The 17,058-nt window shown below is 38.1% G+C and overlaps 2 protein-coding genes across 2 annotated transcripts; one reads left to right on the top strand and one right to left on the bottom strand.

Moving 5' to 3' along the window:
• The first annotated feature begins 696 nt into the window (after positions 1 to 696).
• rpp30 (ribonuclease P/MRP 30 subunit) lies at positions 697 to 5,185 on the top strand. Its single transcript, XM_030775738.1, has 11 exons — positions 697 to 819; positions 1,102 to 1,157; positions 1,242 to 1,298; positions 1,381 to 1,446; positions 1,558 to 1,626; positions 1,806 to 1,895; positions 2,072 to 2,188; positions 2,294 to 2,323; positions 4,632 to 4,669; positions 4,766 to 4,845; positions 5,008 to 5,185. The coding sequence occupies exons 1-11, from the start codon at positions 738 to 740 to the stop codon at positions 5,124 to 5,126; spliced, it is 804 nt and encodes a 267-aa protein (XP_030631598.1). The 5' UTR covers positions 697 to 737; the 3' UTR covers positions 5,127 to 5,185.
• Positions 5,186 to 5,919: 734 nt separating this feature from the next.
• Positions 5,920 to 14,535, bottom strand: ankrd1b (ankyrin repeat domain 1b (cardiac muscle)). The gene is made up of 10 exons (XM_030775077.1): positions 14,522 to 14,535; positions 13,577 to 13,658; positions 7,876 to 8,026; positions 7,643 to 7,797; positions 7,407 to 7,514; positions 7,186 to 7,284; positions 6,783 to 6,881; positions 6,563 to 6,661; positions 6,375 to 6,473; positions 5,920 to 6,000 (listed from the first exon to the last, which is right to left on the bottom strand). Exons 1-10 carry the CDS (start codon positions 14,533 to 14,535, stop codon positions 5,920 to 5,922), a joined length of 987 nt encoding a protein of 328 aa, XP_030630937.1.
• Positions 14,536 to 17,058: the final 2,523 nt, after the last annotated feature.

Here is a 17,058-nt window from a genome sequence, read left to right as displayed (position 1 = left end):
ATATAACATTATGTATAACTTTAATCTGGAGTAAACCAATCTCATTTTGTCGGCTCAGCGAGAAAGTCACGCTGTGTTAATAGGCGCTGACAATGAGCTAAGTAGCTAAGTTATTTTAGCTAAATGAATTTGAAAGGGAAATAGAAAGCGTACCTGGCTGTGGTTATAATGTTTTAATACGACAGCAAGATGAATTATGATAGGGATCCCATCAGTAGGGAATGGCAGACCTACTGTTTATCTATTATTGTCTAGATTCAGTTAGTAAACCCAACAAACTAAGACTAAGTAAGCATCTAACCCGTATACCCTGCGCCTGTAGTCAACTAACGCTACAAGTCAGAGTCGCGGTCTTGTTTTCAAATTGGGCCAATCGGTGAGCTTAGAATTGCCGCAAAGGCCCATGGTAGTAGAAGTCTTCTTCATGTAGTTCTTTATTTTCTATTCTTTCGTTACTGCCCACGAATGCCTTCCGACTATTGAACTACATAAACCGTGATGTTTTACTGCGCAAGCGTTGTACGAATTTACCATGTGCGGATCCTCATTCCACGCGAATGCGAACAGTTGGTAGTCTGAAAAATGTTAGTTTAGCTGTTCGTTGACTATTCTGCAGTCTGCTTAAATGTCAGAGTATTTTATTGCATTCCAGTAAGGGTTCACAGCTTGAGTCTCCACTAAACATTCATCAGAAGCTCCAAGTCTAAAATAAAGTCAACCAATTTGGTCCAAGGAAGATGTCTGTATTCATGGACTTGAATATTAGCTACACTACCGACAGAAAACGGCTGCAAGCTATGATTGAAACAGCTGCGCACCGTAAGTATCATCCTTGCATAATCTTTTAAAATAAATACTCAATCAAAAGAACATTATCTGTGCAAGCGATGTGCTGTGTCTCTAGTATCTACACCATGAGTTATTAAAATGGTATCCGGCTCTCAAAGTTGTCCTCATTCATGTGTCAGCATCAGGCTTATAAACACAAGTCTCTTTCGATGGATGCAAGCTAGAATTATTGACTTCACATCAGGACATACCGTGTTGTCATGATGTAATTGATTATTTGTGTCACACCTCTCATGTTATGTTCCCGTTTAGTTGGCTATTCCACTGTTGCCATCAATTATACGGTTGAATTTCAGCAAAAGAAACAGGTATGACTCAAGAGAATGCCTCTCCTTATCTTTAAAATAATTCTAAGATTTTATTGTAACTGACTTCCTGCATTGTTGTCACAGGAAATTCCTAGACCAAAAAGTGTGACAGAACTATTTGAAAAGCTCCCGATAGTACAGGTAATTACAGTGAATTCTGCATGTTTATGTTGTATCTGTGGTCCTGAAGTGAATAATCTCTTTTCAAATATGTATTGCAAAGGGTAAATCCAGTCCTATCAAAGTGGTGAACCGTCTTACAGTGGTGACTGCTGATGCAGCTCACTTCGTAAGTACATAAACAGAGCTTCATGTTATAATTCAAAATGATATGATTTGTGCTTTCACATTACCAAATGTTTGATATACTTACCAGGTTCTTTCATGATTTTGCTTTTAGAGGCCCACTGCTGAATATAAGTCCTTTGATCTCGTGGCTGTGTATCCTAAGACGGAGAAGCTGTTTCATGTGCGTCTGTTAGGCAATTTTGTTTTTGTTTTTTTTGACTGTGTACATTCTTTTTTCACCCTTCCCACTTCTGCACTCATTGCATTTTATTCCTGAAGGTGACCCAGAAATATGAAAAGTGTTATTCCAAAGCCATTTCACTTATTCACTTATCATTGTTGTCCCTTTAACATCAACAGACAGCTTGCATGACATTTGATGTGGATATCATCTGTATAGCCACAACTGAAAAGCAGCCTTTCCATTTCAAAAGATCTCCAGTAAATGGGGTAAGTCGCTTTGACTTGCCATGATTGGGCACCAACGCATTGTCGAAACATTTATTTTTCAATCCAAAAGGAAAGAGTTCTCCTTGAGAGTTTTTTTTTTTTCAATGTAAAAGGAAAGAGTTCCCCCGGTTTACTATAGTGTGCTGTGCTGATTGGAATGCTCTGTGTTGGTTTAGGCTATTGAACGGGGAGTGTTTTTTGAGATTTGCTACACACCAGCGATCAGAGACTCCACCATGAGGAAATACACAATTGCAAACGCTCTTTGCTTGATGGAGATATGCAAAGGGAAGGTAATATAGGTGAAATATTGTCATAGCCAACACACAGGATATCATACACTTATGTTTTGTTTATCCAATGCTTTACTTTAAGTGTTTTTTTTTTTTTTTTAACAGAATGTAATTTTGTCCAGTGCGGCAGAAAAGGTAAAGTTCCTATCATTATGCAAGATGTTGCTTCGCTAATATTTTTGGTTTGGTACTTATTGGTTAAGTATTTAGTTTTTTCTACTTCACCATTGCGGGAAAAAATCGGAAACATTGTTTGACATACTAAAGCTTTTTGTCTGACATTCCTCAGAGTATGAAACGTCAGAAAGTAACCAAAACAATCACCTGAGAAAAATTATAAACCCAGATGCGGTCTGAAATGGTCCAATCAGAAAAGGTGTAGATGAATTGGTACTGTGTTCAGAACACTAATCAGCACACTGTTAGATGACCAATAGAGTTAGCCAAGTCCAAGTGACAAAATGTCCAAGTGACAAAATGAACTCTTTCTGTCTACATAGCACTGTTTTTTAATGGCTTTTATATAGACAGATTCGAAAACTCCTAAGTGAAGAGGTGACCTTGCTCGGCCAATGATACAAAAACAGTCCTCTCGGTAAGTTTTTGTTTTGGGTTGTTGAGTAGATGCTGACCTATGACAGAGTCATGTTTTAGTGTTTTAGGTTTTGATGTGCGATGTGGCTATTCTCTTTGCGCAAATGTTTTTGGACGGATACTGGATTGAACATGCTGCTTTATCTTATCTCCTAATCTTTGGGAAATGTGTCGTATGTACCTGGGGGGTCTTCCAGAAAGTGGGTTTAGTGAAAACTCACTTAATGAAGTAAGGTGTTAACAAGGTTGATTTTTCTCTGTTTTTGACTGAAAGAATCCCAACGTATGTACAGGCCGTTAAAAGTTGGTTTCCGATAAGCAATGGTAAGAAATCCAGTTTCACTTTTTTTTAATGAAAACATCAAGAAAAGGCAAGAAGTTGTTTTGCTCCTTTTCGAAATTAAATTTGAGAGACTGGTGCAAATAGTTAAGGTTTTGAGGGAAACAATTGCACTCAGATTCTTTTTGGAAAATGGTGAAAATGTCATCAAAATAGCAAAAATACACAGCAGGTTTGTGTGTGCAACCAAAAAATATTTTTCATAAAAACCAACAAAGATATTCGGCAGCGCTGGTCCCAGAGGACTACCCATAGCAACTCCATCTAATTGGCGGTACATCTCATTGTTGAAGATGAACTCCACCAACCTGATGGCAGACTCCATAAATTCAATAAAACCTCCTCAGGGAATGGAGGGCTATCAAGCTGTCCTCGGTACAACGCATTAGCACAAGTCTCTATGGTCTCATCTAAAGGCACGTTAGTAAAAAGGCTGCTAATGTTGAAAGGGCACATAAAAGTTTTTGTTGGGTTAAGTTCAGGATTTTGGATAAAGTTAGCTAAAGAAAATGAATCTAAGATGCAGTTTTTAGAGTACAAAAACTTGTTGTACTTGTAGTACAAGTTCCAAAACTTCTGAAAGCCACTGGACAAGTTCACGTTGTATAGAGCCAATCACAGATAAAATGGGCCTACGTGGGACATTTTGTTTATGAGTTTTAGGTAGACATAGACCATACATTCGTGGATGCTGTGCACTTGTGGGTCAAATCCTATCATAAACTTCCTTGGCCAACAGTTTTTGGTAGGCTAGTTCCAGTAGCCGTTGTTAGAGCTTCTGCTCTATTTTAGCTCTGTTGAAGCAGCATGTTCCATCCAGTATCCGTCAAAAAACATTTGTGTGAAGAGTATAGTCACCTCGCACATCAAAACCTAAAACAACACTAAAACGTGACTCTGCCATATGTCAGAATATGCTCAACAACCCAAAATAAAAACTTGCAGTGAGGATTGTTTTCGTATCATTGGCACAGCAAGGTCATCTTTTCACTCAGGAGTTTTGGAATCCGTCTGTATAAAAGCCAAAAAAACAGTGCCATGTAGACATGAAGGGGTTCGGTTTCTCACTTGGACTCTCCGGCGAATTCTTTTGGTTACCTCAGGGTATTCAACGTGCCGGTTGGTGTTCTAAAACTCATCTACGTCTTTTCTGATTGGTGCGTTTTGATCTGCATCTGGGTTTATAATTTTTCTCAGGTAATTGTCACTTTCTGACGTTTCATACTCTGAAGAGTGTCAGACAAAAGGCTTTAGTATCAGAGGTGGAAAAAGTAAAAGTTGAAGTACTCGTGCTAAAAAAAAAAAAAAGCACTGTAAGTAGAATTCAAATATCCCTTCTGAAAAATACTTGAGAGTAAAATAGTCACTAATTTACAATTTACAAAAACAGTTGTCAGTTTAACTCTACTTGGAGTACTTTTTCTGTTTTATATGTTAAACAACGTTTCCGCTTATTTCCGCAAATGTGACACTTTGCACCATTCAAAGACTTTTTTCTGTTTGTTACAGGTCCTTGAGTTACGTGGACCATATGACATCGCCAATTTGTATCCTTTTCTTTGTACTGTTAAGAGGTGAGTTTGGTGTGTAGCATTTTAATGGGTTTCATGCCTGTTTGTTGTAATCCTGAAGAAACAATACAGGGGGCTAGTGTTTGGTCTCTCTGAGGGAGATGCCAAAGCAGCAGTGTCTACAAACTGCCGATCTGTTCTCCTACACGGAGGTGAGTGATCTGCTATTTCATTTTCCGCCTTTTTGTTTTTTTTGCTGTTTCTCTACTATTATGTTAGCTGCTAATATCTTAAAGTCGTTTCAGCCTCAAGGTATGTAATGTGTCACTGTCAAGAATGAGTTTCCATCACTGATTAAAGTGCTCTTGTTCCAGAGACAAGAACAACTGCATTTGGTATCATTCACACTGTGAAGAAAGTACAACCAACCACCAAACAGACAGATGAAGCAGAGGCTCCAGCTTCCAAGAAGACCAAGACCGAAAATATTTAGCTCAGACATTGAGTAAAAGAGTATTAGTTTGTTTTTTGTTTTTTTAAGATACTTTGAGAGTAAAGAATATTGTTATTAGCACTCATGTCTGTGTACACACTCATATGAATTGTGGTCTTAGTGTTGTTATTGTTGTTTTGCTTTTTTTGTGTGGTGTATGCAGCATTGCTAATTCTGTTTTCAAAGGTAACACATGTGAATGAAAAGCAAAACTGAAAACAAAACTGTCTGTTTATTTCAACTGTTTAAATGACAGCAAAATGTACAGATTAAGTAAATGCTTTGTTTTAAAAAAAAATTACAAGTCAGCATAAGCACATTCAATTACTTTAACATCTGTCAAAATATAATAGTCATTTTAAAACACCTCACACATTTCATGTCCAAAAACAGTGTTTGCAGAGCTGTAGAGAAATCTGTAGAAATACACGAAAATGCTTAAATAGTTTACATTCAATCATACAGGCTTGCAGTCAAAATCCATACAAAGAATAACCTCCATAATGCATCACAGGGCACATGACTTTTATCAACCTTGATTTATCACAATCCAGGGCACTTCTGGTCGCTTCTCAGAACCGTTACGTATCCATTCCCAGAAATTTCCCTCCTCTTTGTTCTTTCATCAGAAACTCTGGAACTCAGTAGCCATAGCAACATAAAGCCACGTTTTAATTCTGCTTAAGCCTTGAGCTCTCTGCACATGTGAAAGCAGAACACACGTTGCTAGCACTGAGATCACACTTTTACAGCAGTTCTTCCTTATCCTCCGCTTCTTGTATGTAGTTTGACTTTACTTGACCTTGAGATTGTCCAAGATGGTTTTAGCACCGTTCTGCCACTCGAGAACATAGTCCATTGGTGACTTCCCTTCCTGTTGAAGACAAAGTGGTGATCCATGGGATAATACCGGTATTGATTTAAAAAAAAAATATTTGATTGGTTTCTAATTCCAACCATATATTTGCAAAGATCAAATATTTTTATGATTAAGCTGATGAATTGCTACTCAGAGACTAAACTGATACCATGGTAACCCCGGCAAAAGTATGTTCATAGAATAACCACTAGATGGCTCTGTCTTCATCTTAAATTCATTTCCTAGAGGCAGACTTGAGTAATGAGCAGAACCTTACATTGGTCAGGGTTGCTGGAGAGCTATCCTAAAATCACTTTTTCAGATCCATACAAATGAATTCTGTCTTAAAGTTTAGCACAAGAACAGAGAGTACGACTGAAAGTACTTACACAATTCTTTAGTTTCAGATTTGCTCCGTGCAGCAGAAGTAGTTCAATAAACTTGAATCTGTTGAGTCTGACTGCATCATGCATCGGAGTATCCCCTTCCTGTATGCAAATAACAGGTTAAGTAAAAGGCCCAAACTCTGGCTTGCGCTGTCAATCCATAATTATGTGTTCATTCAGACCTCTCTTACCCTGTCTTTGGCATTGATGTCTGCGCCGCAGTGGATAAGATATTCGGCACATTCGTAGTGTCCCGTTCTCACGGCCACATGCAGAGGAGTGCTGTTTAGCTGAGAGTCAGGAAACAGAACAAGATAAACTACCTTGTCAGTCTTTGTTTTCCAGTTCCCTTGACAATTCATGTTATCAGTGCGACAGAACAGTCACCTGGCATGTTCGGGGTGACTTTACCTTGTCTCTTGAAGTAAGTTTTCCATTTTGGTTAAGCAGCAGTTCTAGCACTGGTAAACTTCCCCCTCGACAGGCCCAGTGAACAGCAGTGGCATCAAGCTGTTCCACAGGGAAAAAAAAGCACAAATGAGCACTGGACAAAGGAGCATCTCTCAAAGGGATGAAAACTTCATGTCATTTGCTTACCCCCCCCCCCCCCCCCCCCCCCCCAATGTTAATAATAATTTAAAAAAAAAAAAAAACACAGTACATTGCAAAAAAAGGGACTTTTCCCTCTCAAATCCCGATAAAACAGAAATTCATCCATAGTCTTTTTGATGACTGATGAGGTGATGAAACATTCTTCTTGAGCTTGCAGCACAAAAATGGAGAAGGTATCAGTTATAGATATATTTTTCAGTACCTTGTCCTTATTTTCAATCATGGCTCCAGCCTCCAGTAACCTCTTCACAATTTCCACGTTGCCTTTTGAACAAGCTCTGTGAAGAGCATTACGGTTGAACTATTGAAAGAAAAAGAAAAATATTCAGCTATGGAAACCATACAAAAACACAGCATGCTATGGAGCCAGCGAAAGCCGGGATACAACATGTTCATGAACCCACACACTTTGTCCGTACTCACATTATCGCATGCGTTGGGATCTGCACCTCTGGCGAGATATTTTTCAATCAATGGCAATTTGTTATCTGTTGCTGCTGCCAGGAAATCATCTTCATCCACAAAATCAGGCTATGGAACAAAGAATGGATACTTTTATCTTCTCGCAAGATGGCCAAACTATACCGTGTCCTTTTGTAAAATGATCAATATAAATTCAGACTGGTTCTGACTGTGAAAGAAATATCTTTATGTCTTACATCAGTTTCAGGAACCGGTTGTATCTTGGGCACTTGTGTTCTCCTAGCTTTCCTCTTCTGCTTTAACTCCAAAAGTTTTTGAAGCTCGTTCATAGTCTCTTGTTTCCAGTGGTCAGCTTTTTCTGTCTGCAATTTAAATGTACAAACATTTCCGTCTATACATAAAAGAAGAAAAAAAAAACATTATAGAGAGAGATATAGATTCTTTAGAATGATATCCTAGCATCACTGACTGATGCCTTGTCGTACTTGAATGAAGCTTGCGTTGATTGATCTGAGGTCATCTTGTTTCTCTTGGCTGACTGACGTCTCATACTCTCCTGCTGAATAATCCTTCCGCAGGGCATCTTCTGGCTCCTTGATCCCACATCTATTGCCAGTAACCTAATAAGAGAGAGATTGTTTTGATTATCATTAGGGCAAAAGTAAGCTTTTTGTGAGGCACTCCTTATCGATGAATGAGTCAAGTCATAATGGAAGGAGAGGGAATTTATGAAGAAACAGCTGTCAACAACAGAGATTTTTTTTTCCTTTTCTTTTGGACAGTAGTATATTATGGATTTAAACAAATATTTTCTTTTCTTTAAAGTTTGAAGCCACGTGCCAGTGGCAACATTCTCTGCTTGCTATTTGAGTTCATTTAATTTAAAGGTGTTATGTTCTTTAATGACCATAAATAATATCTTATGAATAAGTTAAGATCCAAGAGCATATAAAGGCTATAGAAAATAAAACTCTTCATTAGATACCACTATCAGTCCCAACACCATGTTAATATCAAACATTAACAATATGTTGCCATTCAGAATATACATCAGAAGAGAGCTTATTTTCCTCAGAGAGAACAAAAAAGGAACCTTGAGAACATACCAGCTCTTCAACCTGTACTATCCCCATTTTAGGCTCTGTGTGCTGTGTGATAGTCCAGTGGATGTCTGCTGTTCCTTGATGAGTAGCTTCTTTCAAAAATGCTTAGCAGACCCATAGTGCAGCATCACTTATATATGTGTTTGGAACCGCCTGAGCAGTGAGATCATATTCTATCCCTGGTGTATTCAGCTTACCCTCCCACCTCTGCCAGAAGTCTCCAGTCACGCTTAACACATCATCATATGTGATCTGGTGTCAACTGTGTTTTGGAAGGGGGTAAAAAATCTTCAGGAGTAAGAAACCTTTAGCAGTCATCACTTCCCAGTGGGAGGAATGGACGTGAAACCTGAGTGGGACTGACTAGGTGACCAAAGAATCTGGCTGAGGAAAGGTGACTTTCCCCCCCCCCCGATACTTACCAGCAACATTTGGCACCAGGCCACTGACATAGAACACTTTGCCAAATCACATATGGGAAAAAACCCAAGACATGTCAAATGACAGGAAGACACAAGAAACTGAAATCTTACCCTTAAAAAAAAGCAACCAAACAAACAAAAACCCCCAGAATTTTTGATACTTCACATTACTGTTCAGGTTAATACTGAGTCCTAGCTCTCCTGTCTTACAAAAGTGTAGACAGCAGATTTTACTGGTTTGTTTTCCTTCTCTTAAGTTTCTGGCCCACTTGCGCCAATAATAAGGTTATTACCTGTGTCTATTTTTAATTGTGTCAGCAGTAAATGTCACATAAAAGCTCAGCATATATGGTAGTTGCTGTTTTTACTTGCACACTTTATACCAATGATTACAAATTAAGGAATGAAGCAGTTACAACATTAGCATGTGTTAAAGGTAAGAGACTGGTGACACGCAGCTTCAGTTCACATTAGTTATGGTTTTCCTAGTCCCATGGTCTTCAACATGATCTCCAGCATCGTAAGTGGTTTTCTGATGGGCATCTCTGTCATATGTGGCATACCTCAGTTCCAGACTATATAAAGACATAACAGTAAGACCTAATTTGATGACTTACTTGCAGGTGCACAGTTTGGCAGAACATTTGAAGTGCTGCTCATGGGAATTATGCTCTGCTTACAAACACATTCAACATTAGAAAAAAACCATTTTTTATCCCTATTTCCCCTAACCTCCATGTTATAGAGAGAGGAAGAATAAATGTTTGCTCCCACAGTTTCAGCACATAATGTACCCCTTTATGTTTAGCTTTCCATCAAACGTGACAGTATAAATCCCTTTCCCCTCTGCAGTAAGGTAAATTATTTTGGTGTAAAGGAGAAATCACTGGTAGTAAATGTTTCTGTCTATTATGGCTGAAGAACAGAACCCCCCTCTTCTGCTTTTTATCTCTATAATGTGCCTCTGAAGTTTTCCCTGATGTTCCTGACTTTAATTTACCATTGCCTGGATGCAAATGTTACAGATTAAGCAGATCTCTCTGCCATATGTAAATGAAACACATGTCAGAGAACTAACCTTAAATTATAAAACTAGAAAAGAATTGCCGAGAAGGTAAGAGGAGCCTAAAAAGGTTATAATTCATTTGTCATATAAAAAAAAACTAATCGGATGCGTAGTTGCATACATTACATATAATCATTGATTAGTCCTTCTATTCTCTTATGCTTCAGAGATCAGCTCTGACTCCAGGATCAAAAACGACACATTCAAGGCCATGCAAAATTTAAAATCCCCCCAGGTAAGTAATTCATTTGCTGTAAACGCTAAAATATCGTATGCATGTGAGAAGAAAAAATTTTTTCAGGCATAATCATTAAGCACAACTTAAACACAAGACAGCCAAAGGTTTTAACTTAACTCAAGCATGCAAAGTATAATATGGAGATTTAGGCTGATATTTACAGTCTCTCTTGTGTTGGTGTCCATCTTTTCTGTTAAGAGTGGATGCTTGGTTTTGAGTAAGCTATTGACAAACCAGCATGTTACAACATATATGTAACGGTGTGAAGAGGGCAGCTATGCGTTCCCCACATGCGCTCTATCCAATCAGAGAGCTCCGTTTTCATTCATATCAAATGCTGTAATGACAACCGCCTGTGACATTTCTTTGCAACCTGTGTACGTAACTAAGAGAGAGAGCGAGAGCGAGAGCGAGAGAGAGAGAGAGAGAGAGAGAGCAAGAGAGCGAGGGGGAAAGACAGAGGCTGATTTACAGCATGTGTTCTTACTTTATTAGTTTTGATGAATGATGAAGAAGAAGCAGTCCATATTATAAAAAAAATCGGGGAGTGTCATTCTCTCTTTTTCCAACAAAACAATTACAGGCATAACCAACAGTAAAGTTTGTTCTCACAGCCCATCAAACACGAGGTATAGAATGTCAGGAATTGGATTCAGCATCACAGCAACACAAGAGGACAACATGTTTTCATGCTGTCGAGCTGTAAAACATGTACACGATGTGCTGAAGTGCTCATATGTCTGCTAAGTACATGAAAAAATACCTTAATCAAACAGAGTTGTTGAGATAGAAATAGCCATTCAGTGGGAAATTGATCAAGACTAAGTAAAAAAAAAAAAAGAAAAAGAAAAAAAAAAAAAAGAAAAAGAAATCTTGTAACTGCTTTCAAAGAATTAGAGTCTTATGTGTTCTGTTGTCTTTCTTTCTTTTTTTTTTAAAGAAATATGTCACTTGAAATTAAGCGTCGGATTAGCAAATTAACTTGTCAGTTTACCGGATGATTTTTTTTAAAGGCTTAATATTTGTGCTGACCATGGAAAGTCCAAGAAGATTCTGTTTGCAATACTATCTGTTGCTCTGTGCATCTGCTTCGACCGTTTCTTGGCCCTGGTTTCGAACTCGTTATCCACTTTTACTGACTCCAGGTCAGTAAAAGTCCTAAAGTGGATCAACTTCAGCTGCCTCACAGATTTTTATTACATTTCATATTACTATCATTAAATCTTGACAGAGCTCTATGGAGGTGTTTTATTTATTTATTTATTTATTTATTCATTTTACATTCCTAGATTTTAAAATGAACTGAACGGGCCTTCGTCATACCGAAATCTTAAAAGTTCCTCCTTTTCAGTGACCATTTAAAATAACTCTGTGTGTGTGTGTATTTGTGTGTAAGTGACAATATGACACAGCGGAGAAAGAGAGAGAGGAAGAGAGAAAGACTGAGAGAGGAAGAGAGAAAGACTGAGAGGAAGACTGAGAGAGAGAGAGAGAGAGAGAGAGAGAGAGAGAGAGAAAGAGAGAGAGAGTCTACATTATGCGAAAGGTCGTTTTGCTGAAAGCTCTGCTGACCTAAACAGCTGTTCCTTTCTTTGTGACAGTACTATACATCTAAGGTATGCAACACTCAACAGAGCCCTTTATAGTTCCTCCTGAGAATTCTACAGATCTTGCCGCTGTAGACATACCACACGTGAGCTATGAAGACATCACACTACTGGCATAGAACTGCTATTAGAACATTACTGGATAATATATTATATGATCTTGATGCTGATATGTGTTTTGATTTGTTGGAGGACAGCACTGCCTGCAGCAGCTGAATGTGTATAAAATGTTCATGTCAAGGGACTAGTTCCATCACTTCTATGACAAGACTTCAAAAGCGTACAGTCACAGATAAGGAAAAGCAGGCTGTGATGAAGTAATTGAGGCTTAGTGAAGAATCTTTTGACAACCATGACTCTCTTGATGTGAGGTGGCTGTAAGATATGTACACATAAAAAAAAAACCATCTTCCCTATGAGGTTGACTGAGAATAAGACCGCACACACATTGCTATGTGTTCTCAACCATGACCATTTTGCCTTTTGGAGGAAACAGAGCTACGTTTCAAACCTTGTGAGACATGCAGTGATCCCTATATAACATTCATTTCCTATGTGTGTTCAAATCATTCTCTCACAGAAACAGTTTCAGAATATATTCTTCATTTAGGCCAACAGACTTTGTACTTTATTGTCTGGCCGCAGCATCTCTACAGGCAGTAGGCGATTTGCTATTTTTTAACAGGGGTGATGGCCCAATGGCCAACAGGGGTGATGGCCCAATGGTCACTGACACTACTCTATATAGTATACAGGTGGGTGGCAGGTTAACAAGGGGGATGCATTTTGATCATTTTGCTAACAAGGGGGATGGCATCCCCCTTCATCCCCTTACAAATCGCCAACTGTTTACAGGAGAATCTTTGTGGACTCTCTGCTAATAATTTACGTGCATATTTAACATACGGTAGTTTGTACAATGCTTCGTAAATATGCCTTTGTTGCATATTCTTTTTTGATCGTTTCCTACAAAATGAAAAATTGTCGGGGTTGAGAGGCTCTGTCAGTGGACAAATGCCCTCCCTTTGTGTCATTAATGTGAAAGAAATAGAGAGAAAAAGTGCAAAGTACCAGTAATTGTCTTGGCTGATTATACATAACGCTACTTTAACTGCAAACAATGATTTAATACGTCTCTTTCTTTCAACTTAATTCTGACATGGCCCAATTCACGAGCAATAAGAAACATTTCTGTCAGTTACTGATTTTCTCCTGATTATTATTTTTTTATTCAATAACATATCTGTTTTGTTCATGGAGATTTTAAATAACTTGCTAGAACCTTAAAAAGAGACATCTGCATTGGGTCCTAGACTCACAGCTGTGATTACAGTTGCTAATGAGAGGGTTGTCATGCCAACAAACTGTTTTGAGTACTGAACTTCTAGATGAGAATAATTGAACTAATCACCAGTAGCAATTCCAGAATTAACTTGTAAGGGATTCATTCCCAGCATTGCCATTTGTTTGTTTCTTTGCTGGTTAGTACACGTCAGTGGGAGACCAACATGAGCTAATTGATTGCAACTCTTTGTGAGGGTCAGTAGGTGAGCAAATGACCGAGAGAGTGGATCCCCTGTGGTTACAGAGAAGCAATAAAAGAATAGGAATTTCAATTAAATAACCCAAAGGATGCCCAGCAACATTATCTTCATCCAGAGACAATTCACACGCATTATATAGTACATAATATAGTTATGTACAATGCACATAAGCATGCTGCTCTGATCCTACCTCAGTGATGTTCATTTCACCCTCATCATCCGAATAGAAGTCCCATAAACGCTGTTCCTGCAGTGACATAGTCATGTCTGATCTGAAAATGACATGAGATCCAACATTAGTATGGACATAGTTAATCAATGTAACTGTCCTGATTAGAAATGAAATAAACTGCTTACAGTAGTGTAAAGAGGAATCAGTAAAAAGCCTTGCTGATGAACAAGTTTATTTATACACAGTTTTGTCTCCTATCTTTCTATCTGTCTGTCGGGGAAATTCAGGTTTTCCACACGTGTTATATTTTGCTGAAACAGTGAGAAGCAGATGTGTTATACATTTTGGATACACCGGTACAACTCAGCCACAATTTAGATGTTTACCTTTTTTTTTTTTTCACCTGACAGTTGCAATTCTATTTACATAAGCAATCACCGATGCTGACTGTGCAGACAGAGGAAGGCTGGTATGTGTGGAATGTTTCTTAATGAGGTTACTGCCAGCAGCAGCAGCAGCAACAACAGAAAGTCTTCGAAAACTAAACTTTTTTTTTTTTTTTTTTTTTTTTTGCTCAGTGAGGAAATTATTCTAAAATATAGTTAGCCTAAATGTACCAGAGACCAGCATTTATTAATGTAACTTCATATTTCCTTTTTCTAGAAATTGCTTGAGCATACACTTGCTCCAGTGGAATTAATAGAAAAGATCAACATTTTGCTTTATGAAAGCCAACCAAAGACATTTGAGCTGAACTTTTGAACTCTAGAAACATCTACATGAGGTAAGGTTAATTAAATAGAAGAAAAACATACTGTCTGAAAAGGGTACGATAAACAAAACTTCAATGTTCTTCTTCAGAGCAAATATCCATTGTTTTATATTTGTTTATATCACTCTGATTGAAACAAGTTGTGCAACCTTTTAGAATAATAAAAAAGACGGAACACGTTCAGTTCTCACCTTTCTATTTCCATGATTCCAATTAAGTTCTGTACACAATGTGCAAATGTGCAGCAACACAGCCAGTAAGAGTTACTTGTTGTCCTAACCTTTGAGAGAATCAAGCTCCTTGCTTTTTCCACCCACTGTGGAAAACATTAAGACAACCAGTCTGTTTTGCCCTCACGTCTTGTGACAAATTCTTCCCCTCTCACTGATTCTTTTAGTCAGGGCCTTTTTATGTATGAACAAGACACAAGTGTAAGACTTGAACTTGCTGCCCCCTCATTTGTCATGAGTCCTGTCAAAGAGAGGTGTCACTCAGTCTGGAAATTACTCTCTCTCTCTCTCTCTCACTTCCTTTACTCAATTTGTGCCTTCACCATGCGGTAATGTAGCAGATTAAATCTACTCTTCAAATATTTAAATTAACTCTCCTAACTACAAACTTTAAAAACATATTGATATAACTTCATTGCAAATATATATATATATATATATATATTCTATAAATTACCTCAGTTTGCAACTGCTTTTGGCAGTGGAAGTCCTTATCTGGCCTAACTGTTTCTACACTGATACATTTACCATATCAAATTTTACATGGCAAAGACTACTGTGGCAGTTAGCACAAAGAGCCCTTTTCCCAGCTGTTGATGTGAAATGATATCTCATTTTCAGCTGTTTTTGGAGGCTCCTCATGCATTCTTTACCCACCCAATTGAAACAGATCTCAACATCGCTGACCATGTCCTGTCTACAGCTAGGAATTATGCTTAATTCTATTTTAAAGCAGAACCTCAAATAAGGTGCTCTGATAAAATCATGTTATAAAAAAGTTTGACTGAGTTGGGCACAAATTTCTGTTTCATCAGATTGTTGTTAGGTTTGATTGGTAAAAGGGGCATGTGGACAGAAGATATGGTGCAGACAATCCTGTATTAACTTTATATAATGTAAAATTTATACAATAAAATGTTTTTATAAAAATGACATTTGCTTAGATGGTTGGATAATAATATGGTCTGCATTGAACAGACATTTCAAAATGAGACATTTAGGTCTAAATGTGGAACTAGGGGATTGTCAGAATGTCAGTGCTTTAAATCTTTATCCACGCTTCTCATAAACTGTGACAAAGTGATTGAACAGTGATCAGGTTTACCTGGGCTTCATTCCGAGACAGAGAACCATTATGCACGCCGCTTAAGTTTGTTGTTATATATAAATTCATATATTCGTAAAGCCGTTGTTCATGTCAAGCCTGATTCTGTGTTTATTAACACATATTGTCACACAGTAACAAAAGTACACTGCATAAAAGAGCGGCAATCATACTGAATAATGATGAAATATGTTTGAACGATAGAACAGGTCCATTTAAACTAAGTTTTACAATGGAAACATTTTTATCATGAATTTGGTCATGAGCGTAATAAGTGTACATGCCTTTTTGTACAGTATTAATAAGGTGGAAGAAGAAGAAGAAGAAGAAGAAGAAGAAGAAGAAGAAGAAACAAAATTTCACGTTAAATTTTAAAAGCGTATACCATGGTCCATGTCTGTGTTGGCGAAGTCTGCATTTATTGGTAGACGTTTTTCGAAGATCTCCGTCTATCATACAGCTCACACTTACTGAACTAGTTGGTAAATGAAGGCTGCGCCCTAGTTTGTGTCCAATCAGAGACTATCTGCTGTGGAATGAATAAAGCAGCAATGCGTAAACAAGAGCTGGAAACTCCTCCGCCCCTTTTCCCCTATCATTTCAACTGAAACCAGTTCCGTATTCAGAGCTACCACTTTGTAATGTAACAATGACTTGCATCACACACCGTTTGGCCGTAGAATTACAAAATTAGATTAAATCATCACGATCATGGACTCGTGATATCTTAAAGGTAAGAAATGGGCTGTAGTGCCTAGGAGCTGAGAATACGATGCTACTGCGTATCATTTTCTGAAGGTGCATTCACAGTAAAGTTTCGAGCGGGATGGGAATGCGATCATGTGTCATATATCAAGTTCCTGGGCATGTGTCGGTCCATGTCGTTTACTCTAGACGGTAGGGTTGAGCTAGATGTTTTGTCAGCGCGGCTTAGAAGGAAATGTACGCTTCTTTACAGAAAGTGGAACATACGCTAGTGGCAGCAAGTTGGGCTGCAAGTCAGTCTTGAAGGACTGCGTTAGGGATTTTTTGACAACTCGGTATTCGTAGGCAGCTGTAATGTTTGACACATAGTAAGCCAGCTTCTAAGGAACGTGACGCAAAGACTGACGTTTGTGATTTCCCGGTGTTAATGATGATATTTTCATCCATAGTTTTGATAATATTCATACATTTTCGCGGTCACGTCTCCGCGCCGTGTGTTGAGGGCTGCTCTAGTTGCCAAATTCATAGCAGTTCATTGATGATATTTTATTTGTGCATCTCAAAATGATATCTTCGTCAGTTCTCGGTTAGGCTATGTATTCTTAAGCTATCTGGCATAACCTCGTAACTTGTTAAATGTATTACTAATTTATTATTGTGTTGTCATGAAAAATAGGCCCTTCAAGAT

The sequence above is a fragment of the Chanos chanos genome, chromosome 5 (genome assembly GCF_902362185.1).
Source record: "Chanos chanos chromosome 5, fChaCha1.1, whole genome shotgun sequence".
Taxonomy (NCBI): domain Eukaryota; kingdom Metazoa; phylum Chordata; class Actinopteri; order Gonorynchiformes; family Chanidae; genus Chanos; species Chanos chanos.
The sequence above is the reverse complement of the archived record's forward strand: the minus strand, read 5'-3'. Positions and strand labels throughout refer to the sequence as shown.

Excerpts from the sequence above, each read along its gene's own strand:
- rpp30 (XM_030775738.1), top strand. The coding sequence starts at position 738 with ATGTCTGTATTCATGGACTTGAATATTAGCTACACTACCGACAGAAAA. Across the intron at positions 1,299-1,380 it reads AAAAGCTCCCGATAGTACAG|GGTAAATCCAGTCCTATCAA; the intron begins GTAATTACAGTG and ends TGTATTGCAAAG. Across the intron at positions 1,447-1,557 it reads CTGCTGATGCAGCTCACTTC|AGGCCCACTGCTGAATATAA; the intron begins GTAAGTACATAA and ends TTTTGCTTTTAG.
- ankrd1b (XM_030775077.1), bottom strand. Across the intron at positions 7,798-7,875 it reads TCAAGTACGACAAGGCATCA|ACGGAAATGTTTGTACATTT; the intron begins GTCAGTGATGCT and ends TTTTATGTATAG. Across the intron at positions 6,474-6,562 it reads ACATCAATGCCAAAGACAGG|GAAGGGGATACTCCGATGCA; the intron begins GTAAGAGAGGTC and ends ATTTGCATACAG.